Source organism: Mus caroli, chromosome 3, assembly GCF_900094665.2.
Source record: "Mus caroli chromosome 3, CAROLI_EIJ_v1.1, whole genome shotgun sequence".
In the NCBI taxonomy this organism is placed as follows: Eukaryota; Metazoa; Chordata; class Mammalia; order Rodentia; family Muridae; genus Mus; species Mus caroli.
Window position 1 is genome coordinate 80,531,304 of NC_034572.1, and position 25,995 is coordinate 80,557,298.

A 25,995-nucleotide genomic window follows, 5' to 3' on the forward strand; every position below is an offset into this window, starting at 1 on the left:
GTGACAGCACTGGGCTATTCAAGAACAGGATTGCTGTGTCCTGACAATTCCTGATTCTTGGATATTGTGTTTCCAAGCTGTTTGTGTGTAATACTTACTAATATTGTGTATAATAGTGATATATAATAACTACTAATATTATAATCCAGGTGAGATACAGGCAATGCTGTTTAACAGTTGTTCTGATGGTAAACTGGGCTGAGCTCAGTTGCAGTGGATGGCAACAATGTTTCAGGGAAGGAAATACGAAGTTGGACTGCAGTACCATAAAATTTACTGCAGAGGGCAGTAAAAACCAACGCAAGGTCAGGTGGCATAAGACCCGAGTTCCATCATGTTTGAAGCCTTGGAAATTACCTGATCCTTCTCATTTAAATGACCAATGAGGGCAACTGAGGTGCAGAAAGAAAGTGAGACATGTGTGTGGCTCCACTTGTGCTCAGATGTTCTGCTCCATGCTCTTGTTTTCTGGGACTGCATTCTGCCCTATGATGCACATCCCATTCCTGCTAAGAAAGTTTAACACTTGGGTCCCAGAAATAGTTTCTTCTACTGTTTTGCTAAACAGTCACATCAGATTGCCTTCTCAATAGCCACGTTATTACAATATTAGCGATTCCTCCAGCCTTCATCAGAAAAGCTGCTACCTCTTTCTCCTCTGCCTCCTCCTCCTCCTCTTCCTTCTCCTGTCCCTCAGTTAAAGCAACCTTTATTTAATATCATCTGTGAGGATGAACACTGGCCAGGTCCACACCCAGAATTCCCAGAGAATGGCTCAGGGAAGCTTCGTATAGCAGCAGGCAGGGATGAACACAGAAACATGTAACCAAAGTGCAGAGAATTAGTAATGGTGAAGGATCATCCCATTAGCACATAGCTATAGCATCCCCTCCAAGGCTGAGGGACCACTGCAGGGGGAAGGCAGAAAGAGTTCACAGCAAAAATATGTCTCTGGACACATGAACTCAGCATTTCCTGGGGCCCTGCTCCTCCTAAGGGGACAGTGGTGTAGACATTGATAAGCTACCCTTGCTCCACTGAGTAACCTCTCACCCACACGCAGACAAATAATTAACTAAATGCAGTGGGCCATGAACAGGAGGACATGTCAGTTGAGAGGGACCGCTTCCTTCAGGAAGAAGAGGGCTGATAGGAGAGGGAGGGAGGGAGGGAGATGAAGGAGGGAAATAGGGAGGGAAACATGACTAAAATTCGTCATGTAAGTGAATATATGTGTAATGTATTCATAATAAAATAATTATATAAAATTCATTACATACTATATAATTCATTATATACAAGTCATTATATGTGTATATGTATATATACATATACATACATACATGGGCGGGTTGAACACCTGCACGTCTCCCCACCCCCACCTGTTACTCCAGACCTCTCGGTCCTCTATCTGGCAGGATGGATGCTGAGGACTGTGACACCTGGATCTGTCCTCTGACCTCCCCACGTGCACTCACACTGACAGTAGCACGCGTGCATTCATGTACACACACACACACCAATGATAACCCCTTGCACAGAGTAGTTTACGGTATGTAATGCGTGTGGTGATGGTGGGTATTAAAGACAGGGGTATCAGAGCCAAATCTTGCAAGAACCTCTTAGGTCACAGTAAAGCTACTGACTTTTGCTCCATGTGGGATGAAAAGCCATTGGAATAGCTTGCCCAGAGGCAGGGCGGGATCCCATACAAGGACTATGGCTGTATTGGCAGGCTGTAGGGAGAAGAGGAACCTGGAGGCAGGGGACGAAGCTGCTGTGCTGAGCTCAGGGAAGCGGCAGAGGAGCCAGTGAAAGCCTGGTTCCCACCCTCAGTGGGAATGGTCTTACAAGAAGCCCTAGAGGCATCTCCCTAGCAGGAAGGTTGCTCAGAGCATCATCGCAGCTCCCAGAGGAGGCTCCCTGACCAAGCGCAGAGAGGATGCTATGTGTGGAGACCAGACCTTCTTGCTCCTCTCACTCATCTCAGCTCCCAGGGATGAGCATCAACCTTCCTAGCACACAGCTCTGTGTTTCCAGAGGCCCAGAGAGGTCACAGCAAACACAAGAACAGAGAGAGGACCTGGGACATCCAGCTTGCCCAGTAGGCACTGGCCAGCCTGGCCTTACACGGAGCAGGGAGTGGGGCTCAGGAAAGATGTGGGAGGATGTATGCAGCTGGCTCACTCTCTTTTCCAGCCCATTCCTCATAAACATCTGGCTACAGCTGAGGATGGGCAGATTAAGCTTGGCCCTTGCAGATACATGCCACTAATTCCCCTTCTGCCCCTGAGGGTCATACACCAGGACCCCCAAACGTCCACTTTTCAGTCTACACCCCACCCCTCCATGCACACTTTAGGCTTCCAGGTTCCTGTCCCCAAGATGATCACTGTTCTGTGTGTGCTCACAGGGTCCAGCCCCTCCTGTCCCCGCTCTGCTTCTGCCTCCTGCCAGCTTGCCTGGCACTCAGACCCTCATCTCCAGCCCTCCACACTTGCTGTAATCACAGCTCAGCCCGGCACACCCCCTGCATGAATAATTGGGGCTGATTTAGGGGCTATCAGGGGAAGGGGGGCTAATGGAGCTTGGGGGCACCCTCATGATGAGGGGAAGGCGGAAAGGCAATTAGCTGGACAGGCAGCCTGGGAGTCACCTAATGTGCCTGTCTGAAGGAGGGGCTGGCTGGTGAGGGGCCATGGAAGGAGGGATGGCCTGCTTCACCTCCACCTATTTCTAGAGATAGAGTTGGACTTGAGGCGAGGTCTGCCACTTCCTCAACAGGAGGCTCAAGGATACACAGGGAGAGAATTTCAGGAAAATTGTGACAAGGTGTGGGGGTAGGAGACCTAAGTGGAGGCACAGTGGGGAGAATAGGAAGCTGAGGAAAAAGTCAGGAGTTCCTGCTGCCCCACAACACACACACACCACACATGCATACATATGACCACACACGTGTGCATGCACGTGTGTGTACACACCCACATGCACACATATGACCACACATGCATGTGTGTGTGCATGCGCGCACACACACACACACACACACACACACACATTGGCCCAGCTGAACCTGATCTCTCGCTGGGGACCAGGGACCAGCTCCTGATTAATACCAACATTAGCCCTGAACATTCACTGTCCAGCCTCCCCTCATTAATTACCTCCTCTCCCACCCCAGAAGAGGGGAAGCCAGCTCCTCTGGGGCTGAGACATGAGCTTCTGAGTCCCCAATCAGGGGGGCATCAGGCCCTTCTCAGGGTGGGGGGAAAGTTTTCTTCTGTACCCACCATCCCACCCTGGCCCTCTGTACCTTCCTCTCTCAGCCTCCAGCAGACATTCACAGGGGAGCCTGCCTGGAAAAGGTAGACCTGACTCTTAAGCCCCTGTGGCCCAAATCCATCTCAAGACGAAGACAGGAATGTGCAAAGCTCCAGGTGGAGAAACAAGACTGCACCAGCCAACTCATAGGATGTTCCATGCAAACAGGAAACTGGACACACAAGGTCAAAATTCCTGTCATGTGGGAGCAGCCTGTTCAATAGTGTGGTGGCTGGTGAGGGCCTCGGACAGGCTGGGATCCCCTCCTCCCCCCTTGTATCTGTCCAGCAGCTATGGGTGTGCTCACATTCTTTCTCAGGTGTGCACAAAAGAGCCCAGTGCTGGGGCTCCAAGACCTGAGCCCCCCTCAGCTTTTCAATCCCTCATCTCCCCAGGACTCTCACTCAAAAACCGTGTCTCTTGTGTCAGCTGATGACCAGACCTGTGTGGCTGCCATTCCAGAAGAAGGGGCTGGGGCTCTGTGGGATCTTTCTGTGCCCCTCCCAACACCTCCATGTACCCCATTATAAGACCAAATGGGCCTGGAGACCCGGCAATCAATATCCCTCAAAGATGAAGACGCTAATAACTTTATCCCTCTTGTCCTCCCCTTCTCGCTTGCATTAGCCCTGACCACAGGCCCCAGGCAGCTGAGACCTGCAGTGGGCAGGCCTGGAGCTGAGTAACCCCTTCAAATCCAAGTGAGAGGCACGAGGGTAGACTGCAAGAAGAGTTTCCTGACACTTGGAACAGCAGGCTATAGGGAAAGAGATCAAAGTCTTAGAAGTACAGTTTCCATGCCCGCATCACTATTAACTATCAAAGACCTGACCCGGTTGGTAAGGGTCCATAACCCAGCAACGCCTGCCACAGGGTGCCAAGGTTCCTATCCTATCTCCTAGGCTACCCAAACTCAGGAGAGGCAGTCCTGCTGGGAGAGTCTGGGAGTTTGAGGCCTGTGGCTCAGCCCTGCCCTCCCTGTACCAACACGGGGACTTTAGATAAACCCCAGTCCCTCCACACCTCACACATTCCACTCTGAAGCAACCTCAGGAAGAGAGAAAAGTTGGATCTGGGGGTCAAAGAATCTCTTCTCAAACATTGCAGTCCCCAGGATGTCTACTCATACTCAGGATGGGAGAGATGACTATCCTAAAGACTAGCAGGGTTCCCACCGGGTACCCAAGGCCTGAGACAGGCTAGAGAGAGGAAGGAAGAGAGGAGAAAAACCGGGGAAGAAAGAACACTAGCATAAGAACAGTATGTCTCCGCTGCGCAAGGTGGCTCATGGTGTTAATCTCAGCACTCGGGAGGCAGAGGCAGGTGGATCTATGAGTTTGAGGCTAACCTGGTATACAAAGTGAGTTCCAGGACAGGATAGCTAGGGCTACACAGAGAAACCCTGTCTTGAAAACCCAAAACCGAGAGAGAGAGAGAGAGAGAGAGAGAGAGAGAGAGAGAGAGAGAGAGCGATCTCTGTAGGGTTCTGCTATTATCTATTCCCATTTTACAGAAGACACTAAGGTACAGAAATGCTGAATGACAGCACTGGTAATTGGCTGAGTCTAGTTTACCTGCCAGGGCACAGAATTCAACAGAGATGAAGGAAACTCAGCCTAGTGGGAGGTGGCTGCCAGAGTTCTGGTTCCAAGGGGCTGGATTCGGAGCAACAAAAAGCAGATTGTCTCTGGGGCTCCACCCTGCTGAGTCCTATGGCTCCCGGCTGCTGGCTCTTTCCTTCCTAGCCTCCACTGGTTCGTTCCTGCAGCTCTGGCCTTGATTTATCTGTCTCTCTCAGCTGGAGCCTTCTGCCCCAACTCCTGGCAAAACTCTCCATTTTTCACAGCTGGGAGGGAACAGAAAGGCTATCTGGGAAAGTTCATACCCTGCTGGAGGTGCCTGGGTAGCCTGGCACACCAGCAGGACAAGAGGCTAGAGCCCAGGATCCCAGTGACTGTCCTGCTTCTGTCAACACTGGGTAGCCAGTCCAAGGCCCATATAGGAATATAGCAAGCTCCCTCTAGCTGATACTTACACTCCCGGGGCCTGTGAAGTCTACAGTTAGGACCTGTCCTCAGCCTGAGAGACACAGGCAAAGTGGGGTGTCCTCCCAGAGCAGCCCTAGAGACCTGTCTGCGGGTCTTCAGAGACCTGGAATCAGGTAACTTTTCCAGTTTCCTGAGAAGCCAGCTCCGAGGGAGCAGGAGAATGACAAGTTCCTTAGAGACTTGTCCCAGGGATGGAGCCCTGAGGAGCCCACCGCGCTGACCACACCACTTCCTCCTCCTCTTCTAACTAAGGAGAGCACAGCTCCTCTGCTCAGTGCTCCACAGCACCCCAGCCTCTCTGAGCCTCTCTTCCAGTCAATGCAGCCTTTGTCTGAGAAGGGAGAGTACAGGGGAAGATAATACTACCCTATGGCCCCAGGTTGATGTCTGCCTCAAGCCCCCGAAAGTCCCCAGGGCCTCATCCCACCCATCTCCTTATAGCTATCCATCTCAACTGGTGTTTAGCCCCTGGGACTGAGGGCAGCTAATGGGCTTGGCACAGCCAGGAGGTAATTAACAGAGAAGGGGCAGGGGCCACAGTGGGACAAGGACATTGCTAATGGCAACGGGACCCAGCAACAATGGCAAAGAGTGTAGTTTGTGTGTGCTCCCATGCGCACGCCTCCATTGAGGCTGGTTACATGCGGTAGGCCAGAGCGCTAGGCCAGGACGCTGTGGACGAGTGTCTGAATCTCCATCCATGAGGGAAGGCCACTCTCTGACAGAGGGTACAGTCCCTTCTTGTCCCTGTGCAGAGCTTCAAGTCATGTTGCCTGAAGGACTGGTTCTCCTCTCGGCCGTCCCCAGATCTCTGTCACTTTCCCGGAAGGTCCTCAAGCCACACTCACAGAACTCTGAGCCTCTTTGGCTCAGCTTCTGCAGTAACCCTGCAGAGGGCCTAGGAGTCCTCCATGTCCCATAATCAACGCTGAGATTTCAGGTCTCCTCTGCTATCTGGCTTCCAAACCCTGCCCAATCCTGCTCGGTGCAGCAAACCTCAGAGCAGAGCCCTGGGCCCTCAGCAAGGCTTCCTAATCTGCTATACCCAAGCCCTCACCCACAGGAGGATCAAAGGACAGAGGCACTGAAGGAAGGGGTTGGCAAAGCCTGCAGGAGTCCTGGGCTCTTAGGATTCTGCCAGCGACTGACCGACTGCCCTCCCCTGCCTGTGTGTTACTAACCCTGGCTCCCTTTCTGTCTCATCTCCCTCTTTGGCGCCTCCCTCTGAAGTCTCTTAGCTTCAGTATCAGTAGCTCTTGTCCATGGTCTCACCTGCCAGATCTGATGCCTCCTCTCTGTCCCCCTCCTTCAGTGAAGCAGCACCGCCCATCCCAAGGCAGGAAAGGAGAGCCTGCCAACGAGGGCCCTGGGGACCAGACCCCCCATCAATCAGCCTGCCGCCCTAGGCTAGCCCTCCCTCCATTAGCTGGAACCAGCCTGGACAAGAGGCAGACACACTGCAGGGCTCGGCCCAGGGTGATAAGAACAGATTGAATCACAGGGACAAGGCAGGGAACTGGGCACCCAGGGACAGGAGACAGCCATCATTTGCCCCAGGAGCTGTGTGAGCAGCCATGTGATATTGCAGGAACCCAGCATGTGATGGGAAGAGAAGGCTGAAATGCTGCTCCAGCCCCAGGGGTGGAAGCAAGCCTCCGCAATGGACAGGAGGCCCGGCTCTACTCCCCTGATGTGGTGGAGTTGAGGGATATTAATGTGACAAATGCTTCAGGCCCTTCAGTTAGGGTCACAAAGAAAGGTAGACCCCATCTGCCCGTTGAGTAGCATGGGACAGCACCGGAGTTCTAGCCTCAGGAAGCCACCTTGTCCAAGCCCCACCTCCACGTGCTAACCTCAAAGCTTCAGGACCAAGAAGGGAACCTGGAGGGGTAGGAACAGGGTTGTGGTCCTTCATCTTCAGTCCCTCGAGCATCCCAGGCAAGGGCTCTACTGCTGGGCTATTTCCCCGCCGTCTTTGAACTTGTTTTGAGACAGGGTTTCCCTAAGTTTCCCAGGTTGGCTTTGAACTGATTCCAAAGCCCAGGTAGACCCTTGAATGTGAGATTCTCCTGTTGCACTCAGACTCCTGTAGCGGGGGTTAAAGGTGTGCACCACTAAGGTCTGTTCCTTCAGTCCTTGCTGTAGACACACACACACACACACACACACACACACACACACCACAGTTTCTGTCTTGATCATTTGTTCTAATGTGTGATTGTTCTGTCTGCTCCCACCCGCAGCGGCTGCTGTCCCCCGGGCCCTATTCCCTTTCCTCAGCATCAGCCTTTGTGAAGACCAAATACAGACAGTGAGGGTGTGGACAGGCTGTCACCACCAGGTGAGGGGTGAAGATGAAGTGGGAGACAGCTGCATGGAGTAGGGGGGCAACCCAGAGGGACCAGAATGGAAATTGATTCCAGAGACCCAGAGATCACAACCTCTGCTGAGTCCCCAAGCCCTTCTCCCCAAGAATGGCTAAGAGACACAGCCAGGGATAATAAATATAATTGCTATTATGATGGATGCTGGCCATGAAGCAAGGCCACCCTCCACTCCCTGCCTGCTGGGTCCCCTCCACATGCTGAGGGTGAGAGACTTGAATGTGGTAGCTCCTGGGCACCGAGGGAGCCCAGGGTGGCCTGGCACCAAGACTCGGCTCCTAGCCCAGAACGTCCAGGTAACTGGGTGGCGCTTGTGCCAGGGCCTGCAGACGCGCATGCACATCCTTCATGCTGAGGCGTTGCTGAGGTTCTCGCTGCCAGCAGCCTCGCATGATGGCATAGACATCAGGAGGGCAGGCGCGCGGCCGCTCCAGCTCCCGGCCCTGCGTGATACACTCGATCGCCTGCGCCATGGGAGAGACAGAGAGGAGAGCAAACTGAGAGTTCGGGACAGGAAGGTTTCAGGCTCTCCCAGATGGTCCCTGACGGACTGAACTGTATGATGCCCTTCAAACTCCCAGGCTCTTTCCTGCTCCGTCTCTGAAAAATGGGAATAATTGCTGCCCGACTCTAGGATTGCCTCCAGAAGGCTAGTGTTACACCCAGTGAGGACTCGCTGGGTGGGGTGCTAAGAGTGAGGGCATGACATTATCAAACCCATCCTTCAGCCTGAGTCTCAGCCTCAGGGGTTTGGAGAAGAGCAGTGTGGGACAGCTGTAGCCTTTGGGGGGAAAATGGCTGTTTGGGTTTAAAGCAGAGGCAACCCTTGCTTCTTCTCCCTTTTGTGGGCACCACTCCGGGAGAGATAGCTGAAAAGAAACTGTAGCAATAGTTAGACTCCAGGAGGTGCCACTGGGGCGGCTAGGGGAATGCTCTGACAAAGAGCCCGTGACAGGGACTGCTTGGGGAAGGCGCCTGGTGCCTCTTCCCCTTCTCCCCATCCCCATTAGAGGACTTAGATTATGGGCAGCACTAATTCCATTCCTTCTCTCAGTGCTTGAGAAAATTAAAATCTATAACCCTCTCCCCCACCCCATCAGCCTCCGGGGAACAGACTGCATTAGAAGGAGAAATGGAAACTGACAGCTGTGAGCCAAGGAGGAGGCTTGGGGGAGCTGCAGAGGAGACAAAACACCTGGGGTCTGCTCTAACTGTGGCTAGCCAGGCCAGGGGAAGGCAGGGCTGTCCTCCTCCAGCTAACCGCCAGCCTTCCTGCTGTCCCCTCTTTCCCATCCCCCTCCTCTGCCCTGTAAATGCCCACTGTGACCTAGGAGACACACAGGCATGGCCCGGACTCTATCCACAATGACCTCTAAGGGCCCTCCAGGAGCCATCTGAGCTTGGGTTTGGAAGACTGCACAAGAGAAGGACCAGGAGAGGCGAAAAGAACGGGGGGGGGGGACTGAGGATGCCTAAGGCAGAGCGGACCTCAGTGTTGGAGAGCTGGTACCAGGGCTGCTTTCCATAGGTGAAGATCTCCCAGAGCACCACCCCGAAGCTCCACACATCGCTCTCGGTGCTGAACTTGCGGTAGAGGATGCTCTCGGGTGGCATCCAGCGGATGGGCAGCATGGTCCGACCTCCCACCTGCAGAGATACACTGTATCACCTCCTCTGGAGGCAACCAAAGCCATCCCCATCACCTCAAATAGACAGAAGGTACTGCAGGGCCACGGCTGAGGGACCAGGAGAGAAAATAGTTTCCCATCAGGGTCTGAGATGCTGGAAGGGATGGGAGACCAGAACCCAGAGCTCACACTGCTAAAGGAAGAGGAGGGGCAAGCTTGACAGTGCAGGGTCTTACAAACCCCCAAGCAAGGCTGTGGACAGTACAGATGCTGGGAAGGTTTAGGGACACTTACTCGGTAATAGTCTGTGCTGTAGATGTCTCTGCTCATGCCAAAGTCTCCAATCTTCACCACTAGTCCCTGACCCACCAGACAGTTGCGTGTGGCCAGATCCCGGTGCACAAAGTGCAGGCTGGCTAGATATACCATACCAGCAGCCACCTGGCTAGCCACAGCCAGAAGCTGCCCAAGGCCCAGAGGACCAGGAGCCACATCCTCACCACCAGCCAGCAGCTTTGCATCAGGTCCGTGGGACCTGAGAAAGACAGAGACAGAGAGAAGCTGAGAGAGAGGAGCTGGGTGGGTGGAGCCCTGGGAGCTGTGGAGGGGATTTGTAGAGTTGGATTTGAGGAAGGAAGAGACTAGAAGCAAAAATGGAGGAAGGGAAGAAGGAGGCAGCTGTCTGGAGAGAAGGGTAAGGGAGAAAAGAGGCTTGTGTTTCTCCACAGCCATCCCCACCCCCAAGGATACTAAGTCCTTAGTCCTTGGAGGAACTCAGCCCCAGCCTCCAACTTCCCTGGTCCTCACTGCTGTCACATCACTTAAGCACAGCCTTTGCTAAGATGAGCTTTTCCTGCTCCCTGTCCCCCCTGCCCCATGAAGAGGACCTCTCCAGCTCCAGACAGCAACTGGAGTCCCTGTTCAATCTTCTGGGCCCCTCCCCTCTCCAGGCCATCCTGATCACTTGGTGTCACTCCCCACATGCCACCCCTTCCCAGACTTTCTTTCTTCCCACTGATTGCCTTGCAGGCAGTGTTTTCTTCAGTTTGCTAAGTGTTTGTTGAGCACCTCTGAGACCAGGGCACTAGGGCAGAGAATACAGTATTAATAAGCTCACACCAAGAGACAGAGATAGAGAAGGATTCCTGGAAGAAGGGACATTGAAACCAAGACTCCAGTTCAGAGCAGAGAAGTAAACCAGGGAGCATGGCTAGAAGGGAGGTCTCATGTGTCATCAGAGCAAGCTGGAATTATGATGGCCCAAGCCTCCTGCCCAAAGTCTCTCCTTTCCTCCCAGTGCTCCACGGAGCACCACCAGCTGCTCCTCACACAGCCTGGAACCCATATGATGATATCTCCTTGGCTGGGCCTGCAAGCTGTCCACAAACAAGGAAATGGCTCTCCATGGCCTTCCCTTTTGACTGGTTCCTCTACCAACCCATCTCTATGCACCTTAGGCGTGCTCTACCTTGAGCCACCCAGTGTCCCCTAAGTCCCAGGGTACTTCCTACTCAGGTCCTCCTGTAGCTGAGTCCTATAGACAGTGCACATGAACCTTTGCTCCCTAGAGCCTCTGGAAAGTCAGATCATCTGGCGGACAAGGGAAGAGAGCAGGGAAGGGAGCAGGGGTGGGTTCTTGTACCGGAGGAAACGGTTGAGGTCCCCGTGGCGCATGTACTCAAAGACCATGAGCAACGGGCCACCCTCGGTGCAGACTCCAAAGAAGCGCACGATGTGCTGGTGCTGTAGCATGGTGAGCAGCTCGGCCTCACGCTGAAAGTCCTGCCGAGCATTCTCGGATGCCTCCTTCAGTGCCTGAGGGTCGGGATGGGGCCGGAACTGAAGGGGACCTCAACACCACCTCATCTTGTTTCATTCAACTATCCCCATCCTAACACGATGGTGGTCTGAGGGACGCAGGCCAGCAGTCCCTACCAGGACCATAGTCTCACCTTGACAGCCACCAGCATCTTGTCCTGATCATTCAGAAGGTTGTAGCACTCGGCAAGAAAGACCTTTCCAAAGGCTCCCTCCCCTAGCTCCCACTTGAGAATGATGTCCTGGCGCTTGATGTGATGGACACCTGGGAGGGAGGGACTTGCAAAGTCAGAAGGCAGGCCTCGCTTGGGCAGGATGGGGCAGTGGTAAGGGCAGTGCAGACCCAGGATATGGGGTGGGGGTGGGAAGGAGCATCTGACCAGAGAGAGTCCAGCGTGGGAGGTACAGGATTGAAGATAGGAGACAGGCTAGACTTTGAGATAGGATGGGGAGAGGCCTGGGGCAGGGACTTCACACACACACACACACACACACACACACCCCATGCTCACACTCGCCTACTATAACAGTTCCTCACAGGTATCACTGAAGTACTGTGGGTTCTCCATGATGTGGCCCTGGAGTCCGGAGCCTTTGCCCTCAGTAGGGGAAAGAGAACTGCCACCCAGTGTCATGAAGTGTAGGGACATGGCCAGCCCATCCTCTGGAGCTAGCACAGCAGGGCCTGGGGAAGAGACACACCCACATGGAGTATCATACCCAGGCAGCATCTCCATCCTTGTCCAGATGAATAGCTTGAATAGTGCCAGGCTCCTCACTGGCAAGAGGGGCAGAGTGGTGCTAGAGCAAGACAGCAGGCGAGGGGAAGAAAGTGCCAGGGCCTCTCTTGATCTGGCTCCTGGTACCAAAGCAACTCCCCTGCTCCTGACAGAGCTGAGCCCCCAGATGCTCTGTGTTTGACACCAGCTTAGCCACCAACAAGTAGCTGCTGCCTCTAGAACAGCCCTGCCCCAGCCCAGTACACATACAGCCTGAGCCCCATAGACACGCCCCCCCAACCATATGCCAAACACAGGGCATAGATGGCAAGAGCCAGCAGAAAATCGAGCCAGTGGGATGGGTGGACAGACAGGCAGACCACTGCTGCCAACTCACGGTTGATCCCAAATTTGCTCCTCTGTCCACATTTGTTGAGCACAAGGAGGAGGGCAGAAAGGAAGAGGGCGGCAGAGACGGCTAGGCCCACAGCCACAGAGACCTAGAAGGAGGGTCAGGCCTACAGGGCTTCTGTACTCTGAGCTCCATCCTACAGGGGACTCCAGAGCCAGGTCCCCAGCCCTGTGCCTAGCTTCCTTAGTAACCTCAGCTAGCCGGGCATGCAGCTAACCAAGCTCAGGACACAACAGACTGACTGTCCTGCTCTAGCTCCTGATGACAGGCAAAGGAGCCATGCCTGGCCACCCCATCCCACACCCTCCATCAGCTTCCATACCCCACACTCACCCCAAAAGGGGTTTCATCTTTCTTCTCCACTGGGTCTCTTGATGTGCTGTTACCGTCTGTGGGGACACGGGGCACAGAGGGTGGGGCTTGGCACAAGCTGCCAGGTCTCCTTGAGCAGCTCCCCACCCTGGCCACACTTCGGGGTCCCAGCTAGCTGTCCCCTTTCCTTCAGCTCTGAGACAATACAGCTGCCCTCCAGCCCAGGCAACTCACCCACTGGCGAGAAGGAGACTGCGGCAGGGAGGAGGAGAAAAAGCAGTCAGAGAGGGAAAACAGGGAGGCCCTCCCCTCCAGGATGATCCTTTATGGGATAGATAGGTTTCTGGGCCTCAAGGGAGAGGGTTCTGTAGCTGCCCCCTAGGGCACAGCCCTCCCCTTAGCCAGAACAGATGGAACAGCTCAGGGCCTCAGCAGGCCTGGCTTGGGAGAGGGGCAAGAGGACAGCACAGAGCTGGCCACCAGCTCTTCTGTCCAGGACAAAGCACTCCAGCTCTGGGAACCAGGGTCATGGCAGGCTGAGGCCAGACCTCCCTGGATTGCTGGATCTCCACCCAGGTCCTCCCGGGAGCAGGGCAGGGTTCGGGGTAGCTCTCACACCAGGGATGGGGTCCTCAGGGTTGAACTCAAAAGGGTTGTCCATAAAAGCAGCCATGACGGAGGCAGCAGCCTGGCCGTAGGGGTTGGCCGCCAGCAGGGTGTAGTTCCCGTTGTTGACATGCGTGGGCTGATTGAGGCGCAGGCAGCCGTGCCGCATGGTCTCATTAGTCAGCGCCGACTCCAAGAACTGAGTGAAGATGAAACTGGTCTCGTTGAGCACAGAGCCATTGAACAACCAGCGCAGAGACGGTGCTGGCTGCCCATCAACCGAGAAGGGGATGCACCAATGATGCTGCTCCACCGCTAAGCCCAGGTGCACACTGGCTGGGACTACGGGAAGAAAGCATGTGACAGGAAGTGGGCAACTGTCTGGAAGGAATCCAGGGAAGGAACAAATCAGGGGACAGGTCGGGAAAAATAAGTCAGCGGACCCTAAGAAATCCTCTAGGAGACATATTTGGAAGAAAGTTAGTATATGATACTGAATATGGCAGAAAACGGGCAAAATCTGAGGCTTAAGGGTCACACATAGAGCCCAGTACAGGGCTAGTGCCTGGCCTGCCATCCAAGCTATTTGAGAGGTCCTGGGTACCAGCACAGCACAGAAACGAACAAACAAACAAATAAACAGAGAAACAAGAAACACGCTTTTGAGACAGTCACAATACGGAAAAATCAAAAGCCTCTCATAAAAGAAAACAGTATCTATGTGTGAGGTATGTGTATAAACACATACAGTTTATATGAAAATTCTCACTAGCATTCATTCCATGAAGTGTATATAGTACATGAAGAAATTATAGGTACTTTTGTTACCACAGATGTGTTTCATAAATATAAAGTGTAGACAAAGAAAACAGAAGAAAAATAATACATGAAGTTTTCATTTATAAATTGCATAAAGCAAACAAGTTTTATTAATAGGGAAGCAGACATGCAGAAAAGTATTTTTTTAAGGTTCATTTTATGTATATGAGTGTTTTGCCTGTATATGTGTACCACGTGTGTGCCTGGTGACCTTGGAGGACAGACAGAAGAGGGTCTCAAATTCCTTGGAACTGGAGTTACAGAGGGTTGCAAGCCACCGTGTGGGTGCTAGGGACCCAGCCTGGGCCCTCTGCAAGAGCAATCAGTGCTTTTAAACAACAGAAAATGCTCAAAACTGTTACGTTTCCAGCCCCTGTGGAAAATGATTTTAGCAAGGAAGTGTTCAACATAAAACTTAGGATGGAAGAGGTGGAGCAGTGACTGAGGGAAGGTGTCTTCTAACGTCCTGGTAAGGGCACTTCTTTTTTTTGTTTGTTTATTTGCGTGTTTTTGTCTTTGTGAGATAGGGTTTCTCTGTATAAGAGCACTGGCTGTTTTGGAACTCACTATGTAGGCCTTGAACTCAGAGATCCGCCTGCCTCTGCCTCCAGAGTGTTGGGATTAAAGACGTGCGCCACCACACCTAGCTTGAGCAAGGGTCATTCTTTCTTAAAGTATGTAGGCTACCCAGCTGTGGTGATCTTGTAATCCCAGGATTGTGTAGGCCGAGGCAAGAGGATCAACAGTTCCAGGGCTGCATGGGTTTCATTGCAAAACCCCATCTCTAAATAAATATGTAAATAAATATTGTGCATGCTTGATTGCATAACTGTGTATTTCATAATAAAAAAAGAATTGGTGCTGGAACATAGATTAAAGATAATGCATTGGCAAAGTCAGAGAAATTAGGCAATGACTATAAAGAGGAACTTGAGAGAGGAATTCCCCTCCTTTCCAACGAGGATGCTTATCTATGGCCGTACCCCCTTGATTAAACCTAAGCTTGTCTAAGAATAGAATGCAGAACTGAAATAAGCCCCCTTCACTAGAATTCCAACCCTGAGCTCATTCTACCCACAGAGCTCGGTTTGCACAAATGTCAGCCCAAGTTGGAAGAAGTTCAGTCCTGGACTAGCAAAGACTTCACCAGCTATAAAGTAGTTATCCCAAACCTAGACTAACATCCTAAGTGAAATAAATAAATAAAAGTGGCAGGACAAAAGCCTTAAAGAGAAATAGGCAATGAGGCCAGCCTGCAGCTGGTGCTGAGGGCCTCAGGTAGCAAGCTTGGGCAGCAGGCCAGAAAGAAATCCATCTATAACCCTCTGGCCTTGAGGAGCCCCCAGGACTTCCCAAGCAGGATCAGGTTTTCATGGGAATCTGGAAACAGCTGAGAGGGAGCAGCTGTAGAGACGCCCACTCACGATCCCATCTACCCCCACCCTTCCTTTTCAGGGGAGAGGAGATGGGTGGGGGTGGATGCAAGGGCTGTCCCAGGGGCTTACAGGAGACGCTGACTTGGACAGAGACCTCGGCCCGGCCCACATCATTCTCTGCCCAGCACGTCACATTCTTCTTGTTGAGATCACTGGTGACATTGACCAGAATTAGCCCCAGGGATGGCAGATCTCCAAATTTCTGGACCAGAGAAGAGAGAGTCATCAGAAGGGCTTCAGCAAGAATAGGCAGGAGATAGGAGGATAGAGCTGATGTGTTTGGGAGCCCTTTGGTCCCGTATGGGATGAGGGAGAGCCAGGGAGGCAAAGGGAAGGCAGGCAGAGAATGGTCTCCTTTGCAGTTTGTAGAGTAGCTCCTGGGTCAGAGAAAATCTAAATCCCAGCCATCTGCCTCAAAATAGATAGACAGTACTCTAAAATAGAAGTGGCAATCAAGGGGCTAGCCGGCAGATAGCCAGATAGCCAACTTCCACATTCATATGCAGCCCATCAGAGAGCCAGGTAGGACCTTGCCAACTCAATCCTGGCTCAGAGTTCTAGCAAACTGAGTTTCAGTCAGTCCCAGGAAGGTCAGAAACAAAGGGATAGGCTGCAGCTAGAAGCAGCTTCGGTCAAATCATCGCTTTCTTCAGCAAAGGAAAAAGATGCCAGTGAGTGACTTCAGTGATGAGATGGCTGATTGTGAACCACTATCAAGAGATTAAAACCAGCTCGGATTATCTAAGAAACCGTGGCTGCACCGAGTGTACATATGACCTTCCAAGAATTCTCAATCTCGATGAGTTCGGCAGAATTTTCCAATTTCCCGTCCCCAACCCCAACCCTGGAAACTAAGTCTCACCATGTCATCCTAGCTGGTCTAGAACTCACTCTGTGGCCCAAATTGGCCTTGAATTCAGAGATCCTCCTTCCTCTGTCTCCCCAAAAAAATGGGATTAAAGGTGTGCGCCACTACCCAACAACTTCAGAGGTCTTGTTGACAATTTTATCCAACTCTGACAATGGGCTGTGCCCATCCAGGTATCAGAAAGTGGACCTATGGGATGAGGGTGTTCGGTATCAGGAGCGTCACTTTAAAAGGGGAGTCAACTCCAATTGCTGGAGACCTCTGGAGCAAGGAAAGGAGGGAGACCCTGGCATCATGGCTGCCGAGTAGCTCTTCCCACTCAGTGCCTGTGAGCAGTGGAGAAGAGATAAGCAGAGCAGAGCCAGTATCTGCGTGTGGAAACATCTTCAGTCAACTTTGGGGAGTCTCAGCTTCTGGTATCTCTTTGGGAAATTGACATGTCACTAACACCTATTTCCTGAAAATTTTCATAGAGAAGTCACACCCTAACTGGAGTGTATGGAGGGGAACTCAGCCAATTCCAGGACAGCCAGAGGGCTTCTCAGAGAAACACCATCTTGGTGGGGAGCAGGGGAACTTCCAAAGTCAACTGTAGCTAATGTCATTAGCTTGTGGGCAGCTTGAGGACAGACGCTAAACCTGGGAAGATGCTCAGTTAAGAGAGGCTCTGGAAGGACAGAGATGCATCCAAGGCATCTCTCTGTGACCAAACAAAACGTAGAGAAGGGAGGATGTCAGAAAGCCACCATGGTTACCTCCACTTACAAATAAGAAAACAAAAAAGCAGACTGAGGTTATCCCAAGAAATAATTAGTGAGGGCTGAAAGGGAGGCTCAATGAAAGGGTGAGGGTCTGAGTCTGGATCCCTAGGACCCCCATAAAGCTGAGCTCAGCATCGTGGTCCTATGATACCATTCAAAGAGAGATAGGAGGCAGAGACAGGAAACTCTTTGGAAACTCACGGACAAGCAGCAAGCAAAAAACTGAAATGAGATGGAGGGTAGGGACGGACATCTAAGCTTACCCTCTGACCTCCGCATGTGCCAGTGCACATGTGTTATGTACACACATTTTAAAAATAAGTAGGGAGAGTTGGAGCCAGCTGCCCTTCACTAATGTGTTCATAACATATCCAAGAGAGTACGGCTTCCTGCGTGTCCAGGGAGATCCAGAAGCCCTTGTAATTGGCCCTGGGAGTGGAACACAGATCCTGTCCTGGCTCCCCCAGGCCTCAGTTTCCTAAGCTAACAAAAGACTATATGGGGAGAATGGCCTGTTCTGGGTCTCACATGTGAGCTATAGCTCCCTCTCTTGCAGCCAGCATTGTGTTCAAAGATGGAGCCCAATGTCTGGGGGGAGTCGTCTGGGGGTCCAACAGACTGGCCCTGAGGACCTGCAGTCCCCTGGCTGTTATTCCTAGCCCAATGCCTGAGCCATCTCTGTCCTTCCAGTCTTCCCGTGTGCTCCTCATTACTTTCGCTGTCTCTTATGGCCTGGTCCTTTGTCCCCTTGGAGGGGCTGTGAGGCTTCTCACCTTCACGGTGGCTGCCCCTTCCAGCTCTGTGAGGATCCAGTCAGCCTGCTGTAGGGCCAGCCCCTCCACCTGGCACTGCAGAAACACGTCATCCCCCACTTCCACAGAGTCATTGGGCATCTGGATCTTCACTGAGGGTACACCTGCCACCCAGGGTACGGAGGGGCATTAGAACCTAAGTGTGGGCTGGTGAACCCCACCCTGCTCGTGAGACCCAATCTATGGACCCCAGCTTCCAGGGTCCATAGCCCCTGCCAATGCTACCCCAGGTCCCCCCAGGCTTCCCCCTCTACAACAACACCTACCACAACTGGTGTTGTGTCCCAGTGGGAGGAACTGGTCTCCAGGCCCTGAGTCATGAAGCGTCTGTGTATGCACACCACACAGCCCTTCCTGCTCCCAACGCTGGAGCCAGAACAGGGCACAGGAACAGTGTAGTGGGTTCCCTGACAGGGTCCTGTTGGGTAGGGGGTGCTGAGAGTCAGGGAAAGAGGGTGCGACAGGTCTGAATGGCCAGGAGGCAGTGCTCTGGAGATGGCTGGCTACCAAGGGATCTAGGCAGAAGGGTGGGGTTTGAACCAGGCCCATAACCAACACAGTAACAAGACTTTAGTTACTTTAGTTAAGTAAGGGCAGACTGCTGTGGATGCCAGCTGAGCATCGCATGGGACTCCTCTCCCCAGCTCTAGAGTAAGAGGCCAAGCAAGATGGGAGGAAGGGTGGGTCGCCGTGGTACACAGGCCTTAGGTACCCATCACACACATGTAGACAAAAATGATTGGAGGAAGGGTGGGTTGCCATGGCACACAGGCCTTAAGTACCCATCACACACAAACAGACAAGCATGATGGCAGGAAGGGCAGGTCACCGTGGCCCACAGGCCTTAGGTACCCATCACACACATATGGACTATTCTATGTATCTCCCTTCCAGTGTGTGTGTGCTCTGGGAATGGGGCTGCTATCCTCAAGCATCAGGATGGCCAGAGTCTGTTCAACACAGCCCTGAAGCTCTGGACACACACATGCTACTCATCCATATAGACTGCTCAGCCCAGCCCAGCCCAGGATAGTCCTGCAGGCTCTACTTGGATGGGGGTGGGAGGGGCATGGCTGACAGACATGCACATAATTGCCAGTATAAGCTCCCAGACACAACACAGTCTCCAGAGATGCCCCCACCTCCCACCCCTCCTCTGTTCCACAGAGACACAGTTGCATATAGCCCCGGGGACACAAACATGCACAGCCACACATCACACACACTGGCCCCTTGCCCTGCCCCTGCCCACACACTCACAGGTCCTGTAGGGAGAGCCCCTGCACAGTTTTCCAGGAGAGGGACTCCAACGCATTGGAGGACAGATTCCTGTGGGAGAACAGATGCCCTGAGCCAGCGACCTTACTCTGACCCAGTCTGAGGCAGAAGTCCAAAGGAGACCTCTACCCGCCCCCTCCCCAGCCAAGTCAACTTGAACATCGTGCTACGCCTGAGGATGTGTGGGAATGTGGGAATGGGGTAGGCAGGTAAGTCTTTCAGAGTACAGACTTCTCCTTGGGACAACAAGGGTTAATCCCAGTTAACCCCCTCCCTGACCCCAGGAAGAGGGAGCCAAGGGAACAGCCGGTTGCCCTGCCCCCACCTCAGCCCCAGCTGGCGAAGTGCTGAGGCCACAGCTGGGGTAAGGGGCTCCATCTGTGCTCCCCACCAAGGAGGAGGGGAGGACCAAGGCTCTCACAACCTCCTCCCCCACCTAACCTCAAGACAGGGATGTCAAAGTCCTTCCTCAGGCCCCCAGCCTTTCCTTCCTGTTCCTCTGAGAGAACTTCCAGTAGGCAGTAACCCAGGGACAATGAAGAGAGAGCCCAGACAGGGCTCTCTTCCTGCCCCTAGGAAAAACTGTTTGAGGAACTCGGTGCCTCACTGCTGCAGCTAGCTCCCTTGGGGAGCTGTGCCCTAACCACTCGCCTTGCCTACCCAGCCTTGACTTTATAAAGACTGGGATGAATGCTCTGATGCAGGTCCTGGAACACCTGTAGCACTGCCACCTGGGGTTAAGTGCTGCACCTGTCCAGCCATGTGCAGTCATGTGACCTCAGTCAAGAAACAGCTAATTCCCAGAATTTTCATCTATAAAATGGGGATCATATTTTCTCTGTTTCCCCAGTTGCTCTCAAGTAGTCACTGCCATGAGAGACGTGAACTACCACCCAGCACACATTTTAAATTTCTTTTTAAGTTGTTGTGGTGTTGTGTTAAGACAAAAGGATGGCCTGGAGCTTGCTGTGTAGCTAAGTATGACATGGAACGTCTGATCCTCCTGTCCCCACCTCCCCAGTGCTAATATTACAGGTATGTATCACCAAACTTGGTTTATGTGGCAGTGGAGATCAAACCCAGAGCTTCATGGATAGTAGGCAAATATTCTACCAACTGAGCCACATCTCCAACCCTAGGTGGACATTTTAAAGCCAGGACATATACTGTGTAACACAACATCACTCTTGTTAAATCCCTGGACCCAAGTGAGAGTTTAAAGGACCCAGCCCAACTCTGTGAATGACAACCCAGGGAGGGACTACCAGGAACTCTAAGCACATCTTCTACCGACTTCATGTCCCTCTGTCTTCTGAGAACAAGTAGCTGTAACTCTCAGGAATGGGGAGGGGGAGGAGTAGCGACCAGAATATACCACTTCCCACGCTGGCCTTATGGACCAGCCCACAGTGCACCTCACAGCAGAGGAGATGAACTTCTGATTAGAACCAGGGGTCTTGCCCCTGCCCCTCACACCCTACCAACCCCGGACAGAGAGCCCGGATGGGTACTTGTGAGAAGTGTCCCTGAGGCATGGATCATAGAAGCGAATTAACAAAGATCCCACCAGCCTGACTGGATGAGAATCAGAACACCAAAGCAGAAAGAAAGGCCCTAAGGAAGGGAGACCAGGCTGGACCTTCCTCAGAACTGTTCCCTGGGGAGCACAAAGCCCATTCACTGCCCCAGGCTGGAGGTCCTCCTCAGCCCTGTCCCCTCCAATCCAGCCTGGCCACTCACAGGTGACTGAGCCGAGGGGTGAAACGGAAGGCATCTGGGGCCACAAAGCGGAGGCCGCTCTTCACGATGGTTCTAGGGAAGGGATGAGAGGAATTTAAGCTCTGCATTCTGCCCACCAAGGCCAGACACCCCTGTGGAGCTGGGCACCCCTCTCCATAAGTTACCTGGACCCCTCAAACCCCTGAGCGTCCCAGACCTCTCCCACTCTCGGGTCTTTCCAGATCCCGATATGTGTGGGCACCCACCACCCTGTGCCCAGTCCCACCCTGTGTCTACCCTTAGTCCTCACAGGCTTCTCAACTCCCCCAGGCCCTGCAGGTCCTCAAACTCCAGGCGTTGCAGGTGCTGCTGGTTTTCCACGTAGCTGCAAGGAGAGGGGAGAGGGGAGAGTCACCAGGGGAGAGGGGTGGGTCACCAGGGGAGAGGGGTGGGTCACCAGGGGAGAGGGGTTGGTCAACAGTGGTCAGGACCTCAGTGGAGTTACCCTGTGCCCACAACCAACCCCCCTCCCTCACATGAGCATATGCACCAATCATCACACACAGACCCACTTCACACCCCCATTCATGCACATGCCCCCACATGCTGACATGACTCACGAGTCATGTATGTGCCTGCGTGCACGCATCCCCCCTCACCTTTACATACATGCAGCCTCTCACATGCCTCCTGCAACACAGAGGCAAGTGTATAGAAACACACAGGGGTGTCCTCAGACCCTCACTGCAGGATACACGTGAACAAAACTCACATAGACTTCTCCCATGCATACACAGATAAGAAGATGTGAAGACATGTTAGTCAATGCCCACTGCCATTCTCAGCTTGGGGCTCCATTTTTGTAGCAGGCTTCTCCAGCATATATATGCTCAATGATAGGAAATTGTGCTGAGACTAGCCTCCACAAAGGACAAGACTCCTGGAGGTGCTTGCTCCACTCAAATGCTAAGGACGTCCCAATTATCCCAATGCTACTGTGTGCTCCTAAACGTACTTGTTCTGTGGCTACCATATGGGTTCGTTGACACCAACCACATAGACACACACACACAATACACTCCACTCTCTCTGCCCCCTCAAAACCTTTGGTTCTTCTCCACAGCAACCCCTACTCTCTCCTCTCCAGCACTTTGCCAAACCAAGCAAGAAGCATAGAGCCGTTGGGCTCTCCCCCAGCCCCTCCTTAATCGTGAGGGACCCAGGAAGGGAGAGAGGATCCTGGAGTGGATGGACTCTGAGTGTGGAGGTGAAGAGAGACGGACATACAGTGTGAGACATGGAAAGCTGGAGGAGGTGGGTGGCAGAGCAAGGGCAGATAAACAAAGAGTGAAAACCCCAGAAGAGACTGACAGTAGGAAGAGAGTGGGCTGGGCGGGGAGGAAAGAGACACAGATAAGGAGATGGAGACCCCGAGACAGAGATAAGGGCTGAGAACCAGGGAGGCAAAAGACAGACAGGCAGAGAGCAAGCAGCCCTTGGGGTGGAGTGGCTGTGGGCGCAGTCCTATCTTGTAGTTCTGGCATCTTGGAGTTCCTGTGAACACACTCCCCTGTAATGACATGTCCTCTGCGGGGGGCATGTCCATGGCCTCCTCTTTTCCCCATCCCTGTGTGTGCTAGGGGCTCCTGACTCACTAACAGTTCTCAGAACTCTGCCCCCTCAAAACCTTTGGCTCTTCCCCACAGCAACCCCTACTCTCTCCTCTCCAGCACTTTGCCAAACCAAGCAAGAAGCATAGAGCCGTTGCCCCCCCCCAGCCCCTCCTTAATCATGAGGGACCCAGGAAGAGAGAGAGGATCCTGGAGTGGATGGACTCACAGATAAGGAGATGGAGACCCCGAGACAGAGATAAGGGCTGAGAACCAGGGAGGCAAAAGACAGACAGACAGACAGACAGACAGACAGACAGACTTGTTTGGGGGGCTTTCCCTTGGTTAAAAAAAAAGGAGTAGGGGAACTGGTCAGTCCAAGGGACCCTATGCTTCCCCGATCCCAGCCTTGTCCCCCATAGGATGGCTATGTGTCTGTCCTCCCTTTGGAGTGCTAAGTAGTTGTTGCTAGCCACGTTGAGGGAGTCCAGATCCCTGTTCTGCCCCCAAGGGTTTCAAGCTATAGAGACCCAGGGAGTTGCTAAGAAGATCTATGTAGCCGGGTATGTGTGAGCTGTCAGGCAGTGTGTGTGCTTCATGCCGCCTCATTTGTTCAGATTCATAATCAATCTGTCTATTTGAGTCCATTAGCTCCCTGTTAGCTATGCGGGTGAGGGAGGAGGGAGAGGTTTGTGCAGGAGGAGTTGGGAGGATCAGGCCCCACCCAGGGGGGTGAACATTTCAGCTCACCACCCTGCAAGCCTCTTCTTCGATAGTCTAGGCTTGCCCACTACCCCTGTCCCTGGGCTGGACTTGGAGTCTTGAAAGGCTCTGAAGAACGAGAACATTGATGGAAACAATCAGGAGGCTGGACTCTGGTTTGAATGGACAGGCCCGGGAGTAACCATCTAGACTTCAAACCCCATCCCATCCTGCAGGAGCCTAGACCCAGACCAAGACAAGGCCATCTCCTCTCTTCTTGGTCTCCCTAGGGCCATTAGAAAGAGATTGAGTACCTCCGTTAATTACCACAAGATGCCTGAGTAACTCGGTGCCAATCACTGCAGGCTGCTAGCTCCACCAGCGTGCAGAATACTCAAGTATTTTCCAGCCATCACTGTGTGATGCGGAGTTCCTTCAGGTCAATTATACTCTCAAAGGTTTCACTAGCTGCTACAAAGTACTTGAGTATTTTGTAACCGATTATTGCACATTGTCTAAGTACTGCAGAGCTGAAGGTTCCTCCCAGCTCTGGACCTGGAAAATCGGGAAATCGCTCAACAACAGCCCTGACTCCCTGATACAAGAAGGGAGACAAAGGTGAAAGGAGAGATGGGCGAGCAGAGAGAGAAGCAAAGGGGTTTCGTTCCCTGCTTCCCGCATCCAAATCAAGGAGACTTGTGGTCAGTGGAAAGGAAAAAAGAGCTCAGACACCAAGCTGGTTCCTCACCATCTCCCACCAACTCCAGCTCAATCACAAATCCAGAGAAGAGCTGGATTCCCTGCATGACAAGGAAGAGGTTGGGGGCTGGCTTCCCCCTAAGAAAAAGAAGATAGCAAAGGTGCCACACTGCCGAATTCTGCACAGCTAATCACTCCTCCATGGGCTTAGGAACTTGGGCTCTTGATTGAACCCCACAAAAAGGTTCTTATCCTAGATCGCTGGACCAATGCCTAATCCACCTAGTTTCGGTCTTGCTCTACCCCAAACCAGCACCACAGTTAGCTACCCTTAATCCTGAGTGACATCCAGACAGTGACTGCGCGGCTCTACCAGGGTGGTGGCATCAGGAGAAGCCGCCGCAGCACAGCCAAAGGCTACACGTGCCAGTCTCCTACAGCAGCCAAGCCTGACCCCTCAAGCCAGAGGTGAGTGAGTGCGCGCCATCGGGGAAGGGCTGTGCCCTCCTGACCCCGCACCCCTCCCCCGACCGACACACACTCACAGCTCCGTCAGGTTCCCGGCGCCCCGCAGGCCGCGGAGGGTATCCAGGGACCCTGCCCTGGTGCAGCGCAGCCCCGAGGGGCCCACGGGACAGCAGACCTCGCGACAGGATGCAGCGGAGGCACAGGCCAGCATCAACGAAGTCATCAGACTGCCTAGCCCCGCGGCCGGGCGATGCCAGCCCAGCTGCCCGAGCCGCTGGCCTCGCAGCATCGCGGCAGCGCCCTAGCTCGGGCCGCGCGGCCGTCCGTGCGCTCCTAGCTGCCGCCGCCCGGCCTCGCGCGACACGTGCGCGGGGCGGTGTTAAAGACTAGCCACCAGGAGAGGGCGGCACCCACGGCCCCGCCCCGCCCCGCCTGCCGATGCCCCCAGTGCCCCCTCCCCTTTCGAGGCCCTAATGCCAGCTCGCCTTCCTAATGTCCCTCGTGGCTGCAGGAGACCTGGGGCGGGGGGCTGCCACAGATTGCCTCACAAGTGACTTCTGAGGCTGGGGGAGCTAGGAAGCTGATACCTTATTTCTCACAGTAAAACAGCTGCATTTTCAGATTTGCGGGGACGTGGAGAGATTGAACAAGAGAAAGGTTGAAGTCCAGGTCATCCCAGCCAGCCTCACGGTGCACTTTGCTTAAGAGGGTGTGCATGTCACTTGGAATAAGTTAGGTGAACGCTCTGCAGACCCTAGTAAGGAAAGGGAGAGGGCCTTAGCATGGCTGGATGCAGAACCTGGGGAGAAAAACAGGGGGAGAGAAGAGTCCTTAGAACACAGCTGGAGACCTCTCGGTCCGCAAAAGACCACAGGGTGGCGCTAGAAGCCCTCGCGCCCGGCGTTTGCGTTCGGCATGGGGTTCCGAGGGCCGAGGAGAGCAGTTCCGAGCCTTGCTAAGCTGTGCCTCTGGTCTTAGGGACAGTTCCCAATCCTAACCATCCAGCTGGGGCCCCAGAGCCGAGCTATGGCCAGGCAGACCAAGCCTGGGATCGATCGCCGCCCTGACAAGAGCATCGATTTCTGTGCGGAGAAATTAATAGATCTCTTAGTTCTTCGGACGTGGGAGCTGGGAACCATCGGCTCTCGGTATTTGTGAACCTGGGAAGTCTCAGGCCCAGCATCCAGGCCACTAAATGGCAAGTCTTGCTCAATGGCCTTCTTGACTGCAAGTATAAGTGTCGCGTTTAAGAGATCATCCCATCATGAATTGTGCCCCCCGAATAAGTACATATATAGAGGCCCACTAAACATCCTGAGTTCTTAAAAGTAACCAAACGGAGCCAGGCAGTGGTGGCACACGCCTTTAATCCCAGCACTTGGGAGGCAGAGGCAGGCAGATTTCTGAGTTCGAGGCCAGCCTGGTCTACAGAGTTCCAGGACAGCCAGGGCTACACAAAGGAATCCTGTCTCGAAAAACCAAAAAAGAAAAAAAAAAAAAAAAAGATAACCAAATGAAGGAGGAATCTCACAGAGAGAAGGACGACTCGTCTCCTAGGGATTTGAGTCAAAACCA

The 25,995-nt window shown here is 53.2% G+C and overlaps 1 protein-coding gene across 2 annotated transcripts; it reads right to left on the minus strand.

Moving 5' to 3' along the window:
- Positions 1-7,861: 7,861 nt before the first annotated feature.
- On the minus strand, positions 7,862-24,715 carry Ntrk1 (neurotrophic receptor tyrosine kinase 1). Of its 2 annotated transcripts, XM_021157731.1 has the most exons (17): positions 24,498-24,715; positions 21,252-21,326; positions 20,963-21,034; positions 19,205-19,273; positions 18,211-18,362; positions 17,906-18,048; positions 15,573-15,705; positions 13,261-13,590; positions 12,877-12,894; positions 12,664-12,719; positions 12,316-12,418; positions 11,738-11,884; positions 11,334-11,464; positions 11,024-11,196; positions 9,676-9,916; positions 9,242-9,400; positions 7,862-8,217 (listed from the first exon to the last, which is right to left on the minus strand). In XM_021157731.1, exons 1-17 carry the CDS (start codon positions 24,707-24,709, stop codon positions 8,032-8,034), a joined length of 2,400 nt encoding a protein of 799 aa, XP_021013390.1. In that variant the 5' UTR covers positions 24,710-24,715; the 3' UTR covers positions 7,862-8,031. The 2 variants fall into 2 exon arrangements, with proteins under 2 accessions (XP_021013390.1, XP_021013391.1); XM_021157732.2 differs by lacking the exon at positions 12,877-12,894 and having other exon boundaries at positions 7,924-8,217; positions 24,498-24,709.
- Positions 24,716-25,995: the final 1,280 nt, after the last annotated feature.